The 13,515-nt window shown below is 37.9% G+C and overlaps 1 protein-coding gene across 1 annotated transcript in view; it reads left to right on the forward strand.

The window, feature by feature from the left end:
• The window catches only part of soga1 (suppressor of glucose, autophagy associated 1), an 87,424-nt gene extending 76,944 nt beyond the window's left edge, over positions 1-10,480 (forward strand). Inside the window, exons 18-24 of the mRNA XM_042003029.1 lie at positions 753-817; positions 974-1,118; positions 1,284-1,877; positions 2,137-2,404; positions 2,513-2,731; positions 3,692-4,116; positions 4,316-10,480. Of these exons, the coding sequence (XP_041858963.1) occupies positions 753-817; positions 974-1,118; positions 1,284-1,877; positions 2,137-2,404; positions 2,513-2,731; positions 3,692-4,116; positions 4,316-4,450 (1,851 nt within the window). The 3' untranslated portion in view covers positions 4,451-10,480. The remainder of the gene's footprint in view (positions 1-752; positions 818-973; positions 1,119-1,283; positions 1,878-2,136; positions 2,405-2,512; positions 2,732-3,691; positions 4,117-4,315) is intronic.
• Positions 10,481-13,515: the final 3,035 nt, after the last annotated feature.

Below are 13,515 nucleotides of genomic sequence, written 5' to 3' on the forward strand. Positions count from 1 at the left end.
ATATACTTTGTGTTCTTTTTGTGTATGATTTGTTGGACCTTTCAGAGATGTCTGACATTTGATCATAGTGCCTCCATCAGGCCAGTTAGCATAGAGCCAGTTAAATTTATAAGTCTCAGATAGCCGAGCAAGGGGATATTTATGAAGAGATTATTCTTTAAAATTATACTCTCTTCACAGCATATGAGGAGATGCAGTTGAAGTGTTAAATGGAGTTTTATTCAAGTTCTTGAGTTGGATATTGATCGCATGCATTCAGTGGAAGGAGATAATATATAACTAATAACTAATATACTGTCTCTTCAGTCTTTTGTGAGCTTCCTGTGAGCATCCAGACAGCTTGGTCCACAGTTCACTGAGTTGCAGGTGAAAGTGAAAATGTGCATCAGCACAACCTAGCACAAAATCTACAGTAGTCCTTTTCCCTTCTCCACCGCTCCCTCATTCTTTCTCTTTAGTGTCAGAGGGAAATTGCTTCTTTGCGCGAGTGTGAAACATACCGACTCAGCAACACCATCAGTGTGTGTTTGCATGCAGTCTGTCACAGAAGTGTTATATCAGACAAAGTCTCCACTCCCTCCTGTCGACGCAGCTCCAGAGGAAGGAGGTGGTGACTTCAAGGGTGTCAAAGTGTAGAAATGATTGAAGTTGCTGAAGCAGTTTGTTTAGGTGAAGTCATTTAAATGTTAATAAGCTGTAAAGACAATACTGAGTGATTTGCTTTTCACTGATGGTCTTCTTTTAACTTGCAGTTGAAGCCAGCGGGTGATGAATCCTCTGCAGACACATTTGTTGCTAACGAAACAACATCACCAAGGTGACAACTAAAATACTGACGTGTTTATTAGTTTGAATGCAAAGAAAATAGATTTTCATTCATGATGTCTAGTTTATAACTGTTACCTCTTTTGCATGTATATGTTATCTTGACAGCAGAACATAACATTTTTCTTATCCACTCATTTGTACAAAGGCTCAAATCCATGTTAGAGTTGGAGGGACCAGAGGTCAATAGAATGACCAATCAGGAGAAAGCACAGTTTACTTTCCCAGCTCTTTTCACTCACCCCGAGCAGAGTGACACCACCAGAAAGAACTGGACCTACTTGACCAATGAGGTTTGGCTTAAATTGTTGACACTACGTTATCCCTTCACATCTTTACTTTCAGCCTTATTAATTTTACTTTCAAATAACAATTAAGCTGGGATTAATATTTTAAATATTAATAAAAAATAGTAATAAAATGTGCAGTCAGTTCATATTTTTGTCTCTCGTTTTCAGATTCCAGAAATCATGGACACTTCTAAAACCTGGGACGGTCCCAGCGGCTCCTGCAGCAGCTTAGTAGGTTCTCAGATGGATCTGGAATTTGTGCAGAGGAGCTACACTGCTCCAGACCGCACTGGGATCCGGATCTACTATAGCCCTCCTGCTATGAGGCGCATGGAGCACTTGAAGAGGAACCAGGAGTCTCACTGCAGTGAGAATGGGATCTTCTTCCTCAGTCAGAATGACACAGATGCAGGTGTGGCTGCAGTGGATACCCTGGAAGCGCAACAACAACCTGCGTCCTCATTTTCTTCTTCTTATGAGCAGTGGTTGAGTTCACTGTCTAAGCAGCACCGTGAGCTGCTGGAGAGCAGAAGTAGCTGCATTTCCAGTTCTCTGCCAAGTGTAATCTGCAACAGTGTGAGTAGTGGGGCAGCTAGCAGAGTGGTCGATGGAATGACTTCCTCCTCTGCTTTCCATGGCCTGGAGATTGGAGAGATCTCTGCCAACTTAAGTGACGATATGAAGGAGATGACGAACTGTGTCCGCCAGGCCATTCGCTCTTCGTCTCTGGAGAGAAAATCCAGCAAGGAACTTGGAAGTCAGGTGGTGCCTCTCATTATGATTCCTCATGTTTTTTAAATATTTTAGCCTATTTTTTTATTTTTATTTTTTTTAGTTCTATAAGGTCTTTTTTTCTTATTATTTTTCTCATTAAAATCATTGTTTGAATTTAATTATGATCAGACAACTAGTTTCAGGAATATTCCAGTGTTTAGAAAAATCTTTAAATAAGCTCAGTTGTAGTACAAACAGGTTTTAACTATATGTAAATAATCTCTGACAAATCCATCTTTCAATCCAGCCACTTGGCATGTGCACCAGGTCCACACAAACCACAGCTCAAAATGTCAGCATTGGGCTCCAAACAGAGAACCTTCCCAGCAGCAGGACAACTGGGCTTCACTCCAAAGCTTGGTCTCCTCGTCCATCATCAACAGCCACCTCCTCACTGGTGTCGGCCCGGACGCGACAGATCTCAACATCTCTGGATAAAGTTCACAGCCGTATTGAAAGGCCATGCTGCTCTCCTAAGTATGGTTCACCAAAATTACAACGCAGAGTGTCTTCTGGTAAATTATTTCTTCTTAGTAGTTATTTCAGCATACATTTATATATATTTTTTACTGAACGTTTGTTTTTACTGTTTTATAATTTCTTTAACTACCCTCTGTTTTCAGGATCCACCTCCAGACTGGACGGGACTTCTTCCAGCAGGGACCGCAGCCTGTGGAGCCTTAATCAGAGACCCATTGGTGGAGGAGGGGGCTCGGCATGGGCCCGCTCCACCACCACCAGAGACAGCCCCGTCCTGAGTGGCCTCACCGATGGCCTCTCCAGTCTCTTCAGCGTAGTGGAGCACTCAGGAAGCACAGAGTCACTTTGGAGGAGTGAGATTGGTAAGACACTTCATGTAGACTGTGGACGGGTTGTATAAATAAGTTAAGAAAATTGTAAACTTTTTTTATTTTTTACCTTTTCTCTTACTGCAGCTCTTATGAGCTTACTATTACTATTTAATCTATTACTTTTTAACAGAAAAACTACTCTACCACTCCCAATAAATATTATAAAGTTAGATCCAATTATTTTATTTTATTTTATCAAAGATAGAAAGGTATATTTGACTTCTTTTTGTGGTTACTGGTAAAGATGGAGACATCAGGAAATGGTTGCTAATTATAAACATTTCTTCAAACTGGTTGCTAAGTGGCGTCATTTTACTTTTATTCCCTGAGGAAAAAGCACTGATTATGGTGATGAGAGAGATCCACAGGAAGAGAAACCTACATGCAGTCTTTTTCTGCTTGTTAATGGGCTTTTTCTGCCATGAAATGTTATAGTGTATATTTCGTTGATGGTGAGGTGAAAGCTTTAAAATAATCCGAATTTAACACCCAATTCTCTCAACATCTTGCATATAATGAAATCCATTTGTGGGTGTGTTTGTTGAACTTCAATCCTCGGAGACCATTGTTTACAGAGTTCCCAGAACTTTCCTGTGGGGCCTTTCAAATCTCATCCACCAAATGGGAGTCAATCCCAAAAGAAACGTCCTTCTTATTAGAGACCACACCTTATCTAACTTAAACCATGAACATATTGTTCCATAACTTAGCTTGTCAAAGAAGCAACTGAACAATCAACCAGATTATTATAAGTGCAGCTGCAAAAGTCAGTTTACTGGCTACACAGATAATAACATGGCCGACAGCAGCACATCAAACAGCATGTAACATAGTTACAGATGTCTTTTTTGCACCACACTCTCACATTGACTTCAAAGAGTAAGTCTGCCACTAGGATTCGATTAGTCCTGTCAATTGTATTACACACCTTTGATCTCTGTTTTGCATTAGGTGCCAGCCAGACTGCCAGCCCAGCTCGGCAGCTTCCCCCAGCAGGAAAGCCCTCTGGGGCAGTAGTCAGTGGATCTGACCCCAGCTCTCAGCGGTACGGAGGTCTGGTCCAAGAGTTCTTCAGGAATGTCTGCAGCAGCCGTGGGCCTGGAGGAGTCACCCTGCCCGGAGAGAGAGCACAAAGAGACCCCCTTGGCAACCTTGGAAGTCTGGGCGTCTCGGGAGGGTTGGTCAGTGTGGACGAGCCTAAGCCGGAGTGTGTGGCGGTGGCAGTTGGAGCACCAAGCGTGCTGGCTGGGGTGGGTGGAGGCAATGACAGCGTGACCAGGATTGTTAATAAAAGGTTCATGAGGCAGTCAGCTGGGGAGGAGATGATCAGTATCCTTGGAGGAGGGAAGGAAATGGTTGCAAGTTCAGGGATGGAGGTAAGCTTCTAGTTCTACATTAAGCTACAAGGACCATATATATATATATATATATATATATGTGTGTGTGTGTGTGTGTATTATACATTTTATATCACATCACACAAAGTATAAAAACATATTGAACATTTAATGTATTATGTTAAATAAACATTTTACCTGCACATTTGTGTGAATAAGAAATTCTTTTGTTTGCCAGGATATACCCTGTGACTGCGCTGCCCAGTCCTCCTGCTCTGCCCGACCATCGAGAGCAGCTGCTCGCCACTGCAAACACCGTCTGCAAGAATCTCCAGCAGTAACAGAGGAAAAGGGCGACCCCTGCAACGAGTGATGACACTTCCACTGCCCCACAAAGACACACATCAGATACGGAGACACACACAACAATACCATTTCTTGACTAACACTACTGCCATTAAAAAAAAGCTTTTTCACTCCTCTCACATCACCAAATGTACACACACACACACCTCCAACCTGCCACACAGGTGCACTGCCAAACATAATGTACACTGATAGCACACTGCACAGACTACCCCACAAACCTACTGCCACCTACATACATTCATAAACACAAACACACAGGATCCAGGCAATATTAAACCCTCTCTTGGACCGGACCACTCTGATGCCAAGGACAGATCAAACCATCACAAAACTACCAGCAGGACAGAAACGGTTTTACACTTCTAAGTAAACAAATAACCACTAACTGAGAAGATTTAAATCAAATCATGATGTCAGGACTGGACTTACAAAAGACAACCTTCTACTAACAGATTTAAAGGTACTACTAACTAATCATGCACCTTGTTAATGTCATCTTGCCATCATGCTGATGAACTAGCAGCCATGTTAGATTTGCAAACTGGTAAGATAAAAAGAGTCGCATTTGGAAAATGAATCTAAAGCCCATGTGTTACTTTGGGAGCCACAAAACACAGAAGACATCCGTTACAGCTGGAAAAATCTTTTAAGATGTGTTAGCAGCTCGCAGACAATCAGTCTGTGTGATTTAATCTGACGGGAAGCTATAATGATTTCTCCAGAGACAGATTCTGCAGAGACGGACTGTCGCTGTAACTTGCCACAAGTGCAGATGCTGTGCCGGGAAATTATGCCGCTTAGATTGATTAGCACAATAACATTCCAGCAAATGTCTCCAACATGGATCTGAAAATGCCACATCATGGACAAGTTTACAGCATCTCTTACTAATATACAAAAAAAAGACCTCAGAGACTGTCACCATGACCAAACCTGGACTCATAGGATGTTGAGCCTTTACAGCCTGGCAGCCAAGAACATAAAACTGGTTTATGAGTCAGTTTTCTACCAATTGTGTTTATTAGCCAACCTATACAGCAAAGAGCTCCTCAGACTTGCTTGGATATAACAGAACATTCGGTTCACTGAAGGTCTTTGGCCACAGTTTTGGGAACATTTGATGACATTGAAGCCATGACTTAAACCTTGTAGATTTAAGATGTTTTTTTAGAGACTGATAAGGAAATTAATATTTTGTTTTGAATTAGTTTCATCAGGCAGGCAGAGATGTAGTTTCACTGATGTCAAGATTCATCCTTAAACATCTGAGTGGTGATCTGCTGAAAATATGCAGTCTAATAGCATGCTATTCCATAATATCTCAGTTAGAGATACTATTCCTGATTGGTTAAGTCGAATTGAGAGCTCCCCTGCTAAGTTCACAGGACAGTGTTTAGAAATGTTTTGATTTCTTTGTATGCAGTGTTTTTGTAGACTTCATACTACAGGAACAAAACAAACATCTGATTTCATTCTATTTCCATTTCTAATCCAGCTTTTAAGATCTAATTTACTCAGATGATACCTTATCAATGGTCCATCAGTCCATCCATACAGTCTATGCTTCATCTGAGAGGAAAAGTGGGTAAAGAATCAAATATACAGTGTTCCCACGACAAAATATCTGGTAAAACTCACAACTGATCTGAAAATCTGATATTCATCTAAAGAATTTGTGCATTCCTTTAGCCTTTACTTAGAGAAAAAGTAAAGGTATTGGCTCAGTGCATGTGTATGGTTGGTGTATATGGTAGATTTTTCAACTTTAACCTGTATCACTGCACCATTTCCCTGATCAGATGAAGATAATTTCAAAATGCTTACCTGTATCTTCTTTTCATCCCTTATTCTCCTCTTGTTTTAGTGCTACAGTTAAGTGTAGCTGCTGTGCATTTCCAGTGTTTATGCTGAAAATGTAGCATTATAAATTTAATCTTTTGAACAGGAAGGTAAGAAATGTGACTATTTATCTGCAGTCAGAATACTTAAACTAAATTTAACGTTGCACTGAACGTTTTTACTTATTTCATGAGGTATATTCATGGATTTTCTATTTTCTCCACTTACAAATTTTGGTCAGGTTGACTTTTTAAAATTTTTAAATGCTTTGTATTTGACTTTTTCTTGAATGGAGTAATCACATAAAATGAGCTGGATGTCTGGACATCACAGAGAAATCTGAAAAAGATGTTTAAAAAAAAGGCCACACATTTTATATGAGTACTGACACAACTACAAAGAGACTTAGACTAGTAAACTAAAAGCATGAAAAGTACTACAAATTGAAAACAATCATATTTGGAAGTTCTGGGTTTTTTTTTTTTAATTACACGCTGTTTCTCCATTTGCTTGCTGTGTAATTGTCTTTCTAATCAATCAACTGATCAAAGTGCCTATTGGATCACCTGTTAGTCAGCTCACACCAAAACTGGACTCCATATGAAAAACACATGAACCAAGAAGCCTATTTTTATTGAGTAAGAATGTTTTATGCACATAATTACAATCAGGCAGCACTAAAGTTATGAAAAAGTACTGTATCACAGTGAAGGAGGGACTAAAGTGTTGACAAGTATAGAAGGATGTAGTATACACTAGCCTATATATTAACTTTTTTATATCAAGGGTTATATTTCTGGAAAGTAAATTATTTTTGTTTGATTTTGTTTATTTTTTATGGATTTTTTTGCTTATATATTAGCCTATTTCTATTTCTGTTTCATTATCATGGTGCTACTTGGTGCAAAGTGTGCTGTGGGCTTGCTGCCCTAACAAGGCATCTACCCATCTGTATGTGACAAGCTGTCCAGCAATTGTCAGTGTCTGACTCAGCAGTTTAAAATAGGGCATTACAGTAACAGCGTATGTATTTAAATAACAAACTGAGGAAAACCCACAGTCTCTATGCTGCTGTCTGCCTCCACTTCAGCCCTCACTGCTGGTCCAAAACCAACTGCATGAAACCAGTCGCTGCCTCAGAAACTACTGGCCTGATTGCGACCGGACTAGAATGTCTCATTTGTTTTTTGACCACACATATTCAAGAGATAATTTTAGCTAAGATATTTTATGGTCAAAAAGCAGAATGCCAATAATTAGATGTTTCTAAATGTCTGAGAGAGTGCAGCTACGTTTCCTTTCTACATTCCACGACATGTTCATCATTATCCTAAGCTTTGTTGTCGCAACACATCTACAAACCCCATTGGGAGAATTAACTGGAAACCTAATGCGCATTATGTATTTAAAAACAACGAAAAATTACAAAGGGAAGAACCTCACCTCTATTATAGACCCTTACTTTTGGTATAAACCACCAACTACCTGAGACTCTAGAGCTAAATAGTGACAGTTAAACTGCTAGTTTTCTAACAAGCTAACTTGTTTGCGAACAAGCTAACAGGTTAACTTTGCAAAGCCAACAAAATGACCTGTGTGTCATACTCATATTTTCATTCTTTTCTTTACTGGAAATCCATATTATAAATTGTACATACATATCACTCACTTACAGTATATGATATGTGAAAAAACAAACATTTTAACTGCTAATTTAAGGCACACCTTTAGCACGAGAGCCTACTTTCGTTCCACATGATATTAGTGGAAAGGGTGGTCTGGAGTTTTTTGTCAGATAGATGCCCCTGAACAGGAATCAAACATCCAGTTTACACACTTAAAAACACTGTTTGAATTTTAATACTCAGAGCTACGTTTGTGGCGTAACAGGCTCTTTACTATAAGCAGCCAAATGTTTTTAACTCTCAACATATTAAAATAACCAAGACCAGTAATGACGCATTTCTTTATTTTTACAGAATATAATTGCATGTGCATGTTAAGAAGAAGGGTTGCCAACTAAATACAGTTTTCCTGATATTTTCTTCAAAAGTCTTTGCAGTTAAAAGAACCTGAAAAATTAGACCAGACTGCAACACAGAAGATAAATTTGGTGCTTGTCAAAGTTCTGCCCGTAGTGGCCAGAGTGCCATGACTCAGTCGTCCCAGTCAGTCCCACCACACACCAAAAGGAGTAGTCTGAAACCACAGGGAAACACTTATTAACATGGGCTCAATATCTGCTTTTTAAATGCATTGCAAAGTTACAGAATCTGTTATGATAAGCCATTATATCTCCTTCATTCTTATAATATTTTTGCTGCATTTCAGATTAAAACATGTTACAGCTACATTGCAATAGATGTCAGAGAAGTTTAAAGATTTCTATTTAAATAGTTTAGAAAAAAAACTCCTACATAATTCTATCAACTCTGTGTACAATAGATTCCCCACTACAGCAGGGACTTCAGTATCATTTCCTTAAAATATGATGTGATCATTTCACAAATTGTGTTGAGAAATTATTGGAATAGCGGGACTTTTACATTGGGTTTTAATTGCATTTCTGTTGAAAATAATGAAATTATGTGGAAAGTTTTTACCAGATTCTGTTCTACCTCGTACACTTTGTAATAATTCAGAGACCATTAAACAATACAGGCCACAATTTGCACTTGAAAAACAATACTCAGTCACTGGAATCTAATATAGTTTTCACTGTTTGAGAGAAGGTCACTCTAGTGCCTTTCCTCTACAAAACTGTCTTGGTTTTTCTTTTAAGACTTTTAATATATCTACAATATTTTACTCTCATAAGCACCAATTCATGATCTTAAATTCCAGATGGATTACACAGTTTAAATATTGTTATTGGTCATCTTGTACTTGGTCTATAATCATAAACTGCCAGTCAGTTATTTTAGTGGCAAGATAAAAAAAAGTCTCATAAATTAGCTTTATTTATTACCAGACCTCAGTATGGGTTAAAATTCAGACTGTTTTGCTGATTGCTAATTGAGACATTAGCCAGTGTGATAAAAAGGATATGACAAGAAATGTGAAATAAATTTTCCACTGCTTTAATGTTTGATAAATTGGAGTGTGCAAAAAAGAAAAAAGACAGAATTATGTTTCATATTTGATTAAATTAAATTGGTTAGGTTTGCGTATAACAATAATAAATGTTATATTAGTATGTTTTTAGTATATTTGATTTGTATTACAACACAAACTGTGGCATGAAAGAGGTAGAATTTCTTCTCACATTAGCTGGTCATGCTTTTCATTAAAGAATAAGTTGAAAATTGCGCAGTCCAGTGGAAGGCTTACATTTTTCTTTAACTCTTACGTCATCATTCAGTGATCCTCACTTATCCAGCCTTTCCACTCGCCTGTCAGGTGTCACATTTTCTCCTTTCCCTCAGGTTATACTGTAAGTACGAGGCGTTTCAGCCACTAACTGAAAGGTTTTACTGGTCACACAACTTCACCAGCCAATGACAGATGATTTCTTACAAGTTGCATGGCTCAAATCATGAGTCTCATTGGTCCTTGTATATCTATAAGCCTGTCAAAGGAAAATTATTCTTTTTTTAAATGTGTTTCCATACCATTCATATAATTATTACATGCTGGGATTATGTAAATTAATTCTTAGCTTTTCATAATGGTAGCTAAATATTACCTAGAAACTGCCTGTACATTTGCTTTATACTGTATAACCTAATATTGTTGCTTTTCTTTTTTAAAACTGCTTGATTCTTAAATAAAAGGAGAATGCAATGAAAGATTACTAAACTGAGTACATGGCAAACAAATGTGTGCTGTTTTGCAACTTGAAAAGAAAGGAAAGGTTTGTACTCTGTCCTTTTGTTTCTTTGAGAAAAGCTGAATGTCAACAGCTGATCTGACTTGGATCACTGTAGAAGTATGTAGCTCTCTCCCTTTATAGACCACACTTGAGCATTTTCTCTGTACATAGGCACATTTTGATGACAATGATGAGAACAAAAAATAAGTTAAAAATTAGAGAAAAAATGTCAGCAAATGTTAAAAGGGGTAAGAAAATTGCATCAAGAAAGATTTTTGAAGGGGTTGGGGATATTTGCTTTTTCAACCAATGTAGCTGTAAAACAAGATATAATGGCCTCCTGTTTGTCATAGAATTCACAAATAAATGTTTGATGCATTTTAACATGGTTTGTTGTCTTGTGTGCATATTTAATTTTGATAAAATGGTCGTTCCCTCGTCCTCCTCCCCTCTTATTTGTAGTCTTGTTATTCAACCTTGCTGGCACTAAAAGTGTTTGTCAGATAAAATTAACAACTTAACTGAGATTTGATAAATGTATGTTAAAAAGCAACCATTAGTAGTGGTTAATTTATTTAAATTATTAGTTGGCTTATACAGTGGCCAGTTCATCAAACAGATTTTAACTGAGTAGTTTGTACTGATATTGCAAAGAATACACATTTTGCTTTTTTGAGTCTTCAAGCTTGTAATATCTTCATAGGAGATATCCTCATTTTCCACCAGGAAATTCTATAAATGTCTCAACATTTACTCACATATGTGACCTAATGTGTTTGTATTTGATGATCCATACACACAGATTTTCAAACATAGATATTATAGATCTTTTATAGTCTGTGGGCTCCATCGTACAGTTTTGTTAAGATCTGTGATTTTTCTTGATACATCTTTCTTTCCTTACTGCTTTTGTCTACACATGCACTATGTTTAGTCTGCCATGTTTTCCCTGATGTGTATGGGAATCAGCTTTATTCATGTTTTTTTCAGCACTTTGTTTTCCATGTTCATCTTCTTCAGCTTTACTTCCTGCTTTACTTTGCAGTTGTCTCCCTTCTTTGTGACATTAAATTTAGCTTCCTGTGTTTGTGTTTCACAGTTAGGTTCTATCTGAATACATATGAATTATTTCCTTAAGTTTATATTCAGCTCAGATTTCTTTGTTTGCTCATTTATACCAGTTCAATTCTATTGAATTTAGCTCGTTTGTAAGGCACCAATTTAGTTGTATCAAGGCACTTTTACAGACAGTGTAATTCAATGCCGCTCACAGGCCCAATTATAATCTAATTACAACAATGCATTATATGATCAACATCTGTCCAGTTTATAATAACTGTTCATATAGGCCAATTTATAAGAAAAATAATGCTTTGCTAGGAAACCAACAGATTGCACTGAATCTTCCCTTCAATTCAATCCCCAATCCTGAGCATGCAAGGGGCATTGTGTGACAGTGGAAAAGAAAAAACCAGCAGAACCAGGCTCAGAAAGGACGGCCATCTGCTTCGCCCAGCTGAGGGTGGAGAGGACAGGATAGAGGGGTCAGCAAGCACCATGACACCAAGCCAGGAATCCCTGCTGAGAAAGAAAAAAAGACACAAGCTAATAACAATAATATTGTCATATATTACTGTGAGGGCCTGCGATGGACTGGTGACCTGTCCAGGTGTACCCTGCCTCTCACCTGCTAAATGCTGGGTTAAGCTCCAGCTTCTCAGTGAACCCTTAATGGATGAAGCGGTATTGATAATGGATGGATGGATAATGTGAGGGCTGGCATGTAGGGTATGTAGAGTACTGCCCTCTGAAGGGAGGATTTAGAGAGTTTCCTGCCTTTATAAGGAGGGGTGTGGGCAATTAGTGCCTATTTGTCTGGATCAAATATGTAGTAAAGTTTTTCTGGTGGAACTGTGTTTTTACATTGAAATAGTTTTATCTATTTAATAAAAATAAAAACTGTTGTTCTTAACTTTAGTTTTTTTCTTTTCTCAGGTCTACAGGTACAAAAACCTTTTAATAAATAAATGGTGACCTGAATGTACGTCTCCAACTCTCCTTGAACCTATAAAGCTGGGGGCTGGTAGACATCACATTGGTTTTAATACTGTGTGTGGTCATATTTATTATATGGAGGAAAAATTTTAGAGTAAGACACATGAAGGAAAGAGCTCAGTGCACCATGGGACGTCCTCCAGCTGTATGGAGCAGAATAACTAAAGGGATGGCTAAGGGGCACCCAAGCAAACTCTTAACTATATGTTTTATAAAAAGAAAGGCTTTCAGTCTAAACAGAAGGTAGAGAGGATGTCTTATTCCAGAACCCAACTGGGAGCTGGCTCCATAAGGGAGGGGCCTGAAAACTGAAGGCTCTGCCTCCCATTCTGCTTGCAGAAACTCTAGGAACCACAAGTACACCAGCAGTCTAAGACTGAAGTGCTATGCTGGGGGAAAAAAACTATGAGATGTTTCTGCTCAGTGATTTGAGTTTATGTTTATACTTTTGGATTTCCTGCAAAGCTTTGTGTTTATTATATATCCCTATTGAAGGTTCCTATGCATGTGTATTCATATTTTAGTTAAGCAGAGGTCAAATATGCTCTAAAAACAGATTCATCAAAGCATTTTGATTTTGTATTCTAGTCCATAAACTTAATGCACAATGCAAGCTGCATTATAAATGGCTTTTCTCAAATGATGCCATACTTGGTATAAACTGAAAGGATTTTAATCATTTTGAGTTTCTTCTCATTCCTTCCAAATTGTGATGTTGGTGACATAAATGTTGTTCTACAGATACAAGCTTTATAAAGATATTATTTACATGCCTTAGCTGTGAGAAGTGCTTCTTTTGTCTGGCAGTATGGGAGAGATTAAAAAGCGTCCCAGCCGATTGGATTGGATGGACAGATGGGGCTTTGTGAGACACTGTACTTGGGAAATGCACACAATATGAAAGTTGAATTAGACTGAGAAGATAATTAGGCAGCAATAAACTTCCTGTTCCCTGTAAAGCAGCCAAAATTGCAGAACAAACAGCTTTGAGTGATAATCATGTTTTTTATGCTTTTCTGTTAATCTCTTTTTTATTTATATTCCCATATGCCTTCAGTTTACAACAGCAGAGGTAATTTTTGCACATTTGTATAGATTTGGAGACAGAGAGAAAGTAACACTTCCACTAGATGAAAATAAGGAAACACATAATAACTTAAAGTAAAGGAAGAAAAAATAGAAAACTATGATTTTTTTTAAAGTATGTTGGAAATTATTTTAGGGCAGGACACAAAATACCAACGTTTGCTCAAAGGTCTGGTTTGTGATTCTTGTGTGAGCAGAAGTCACATGAATTAAAATAGAGGAACTTTTGACTAGGCATGGTAAACACATCAATATCCATTCTGACCAACAACACTCAG

Source organism: Melanotaenia boesemani, chromosome 13 (genome assembly GCF_017639745.1).
Source record: "Melanotaenia boesemani isolate fMelBoe1 chromosome 13, fMelBoe1.pri, whole genome shotgun sequence".
NCBI lineage: Eukaryota > Metazoa > Chordata > Actinopteri > Atheriniformes > Melanotaeniidae > Melanotaenia > Melanotaenia boesemani.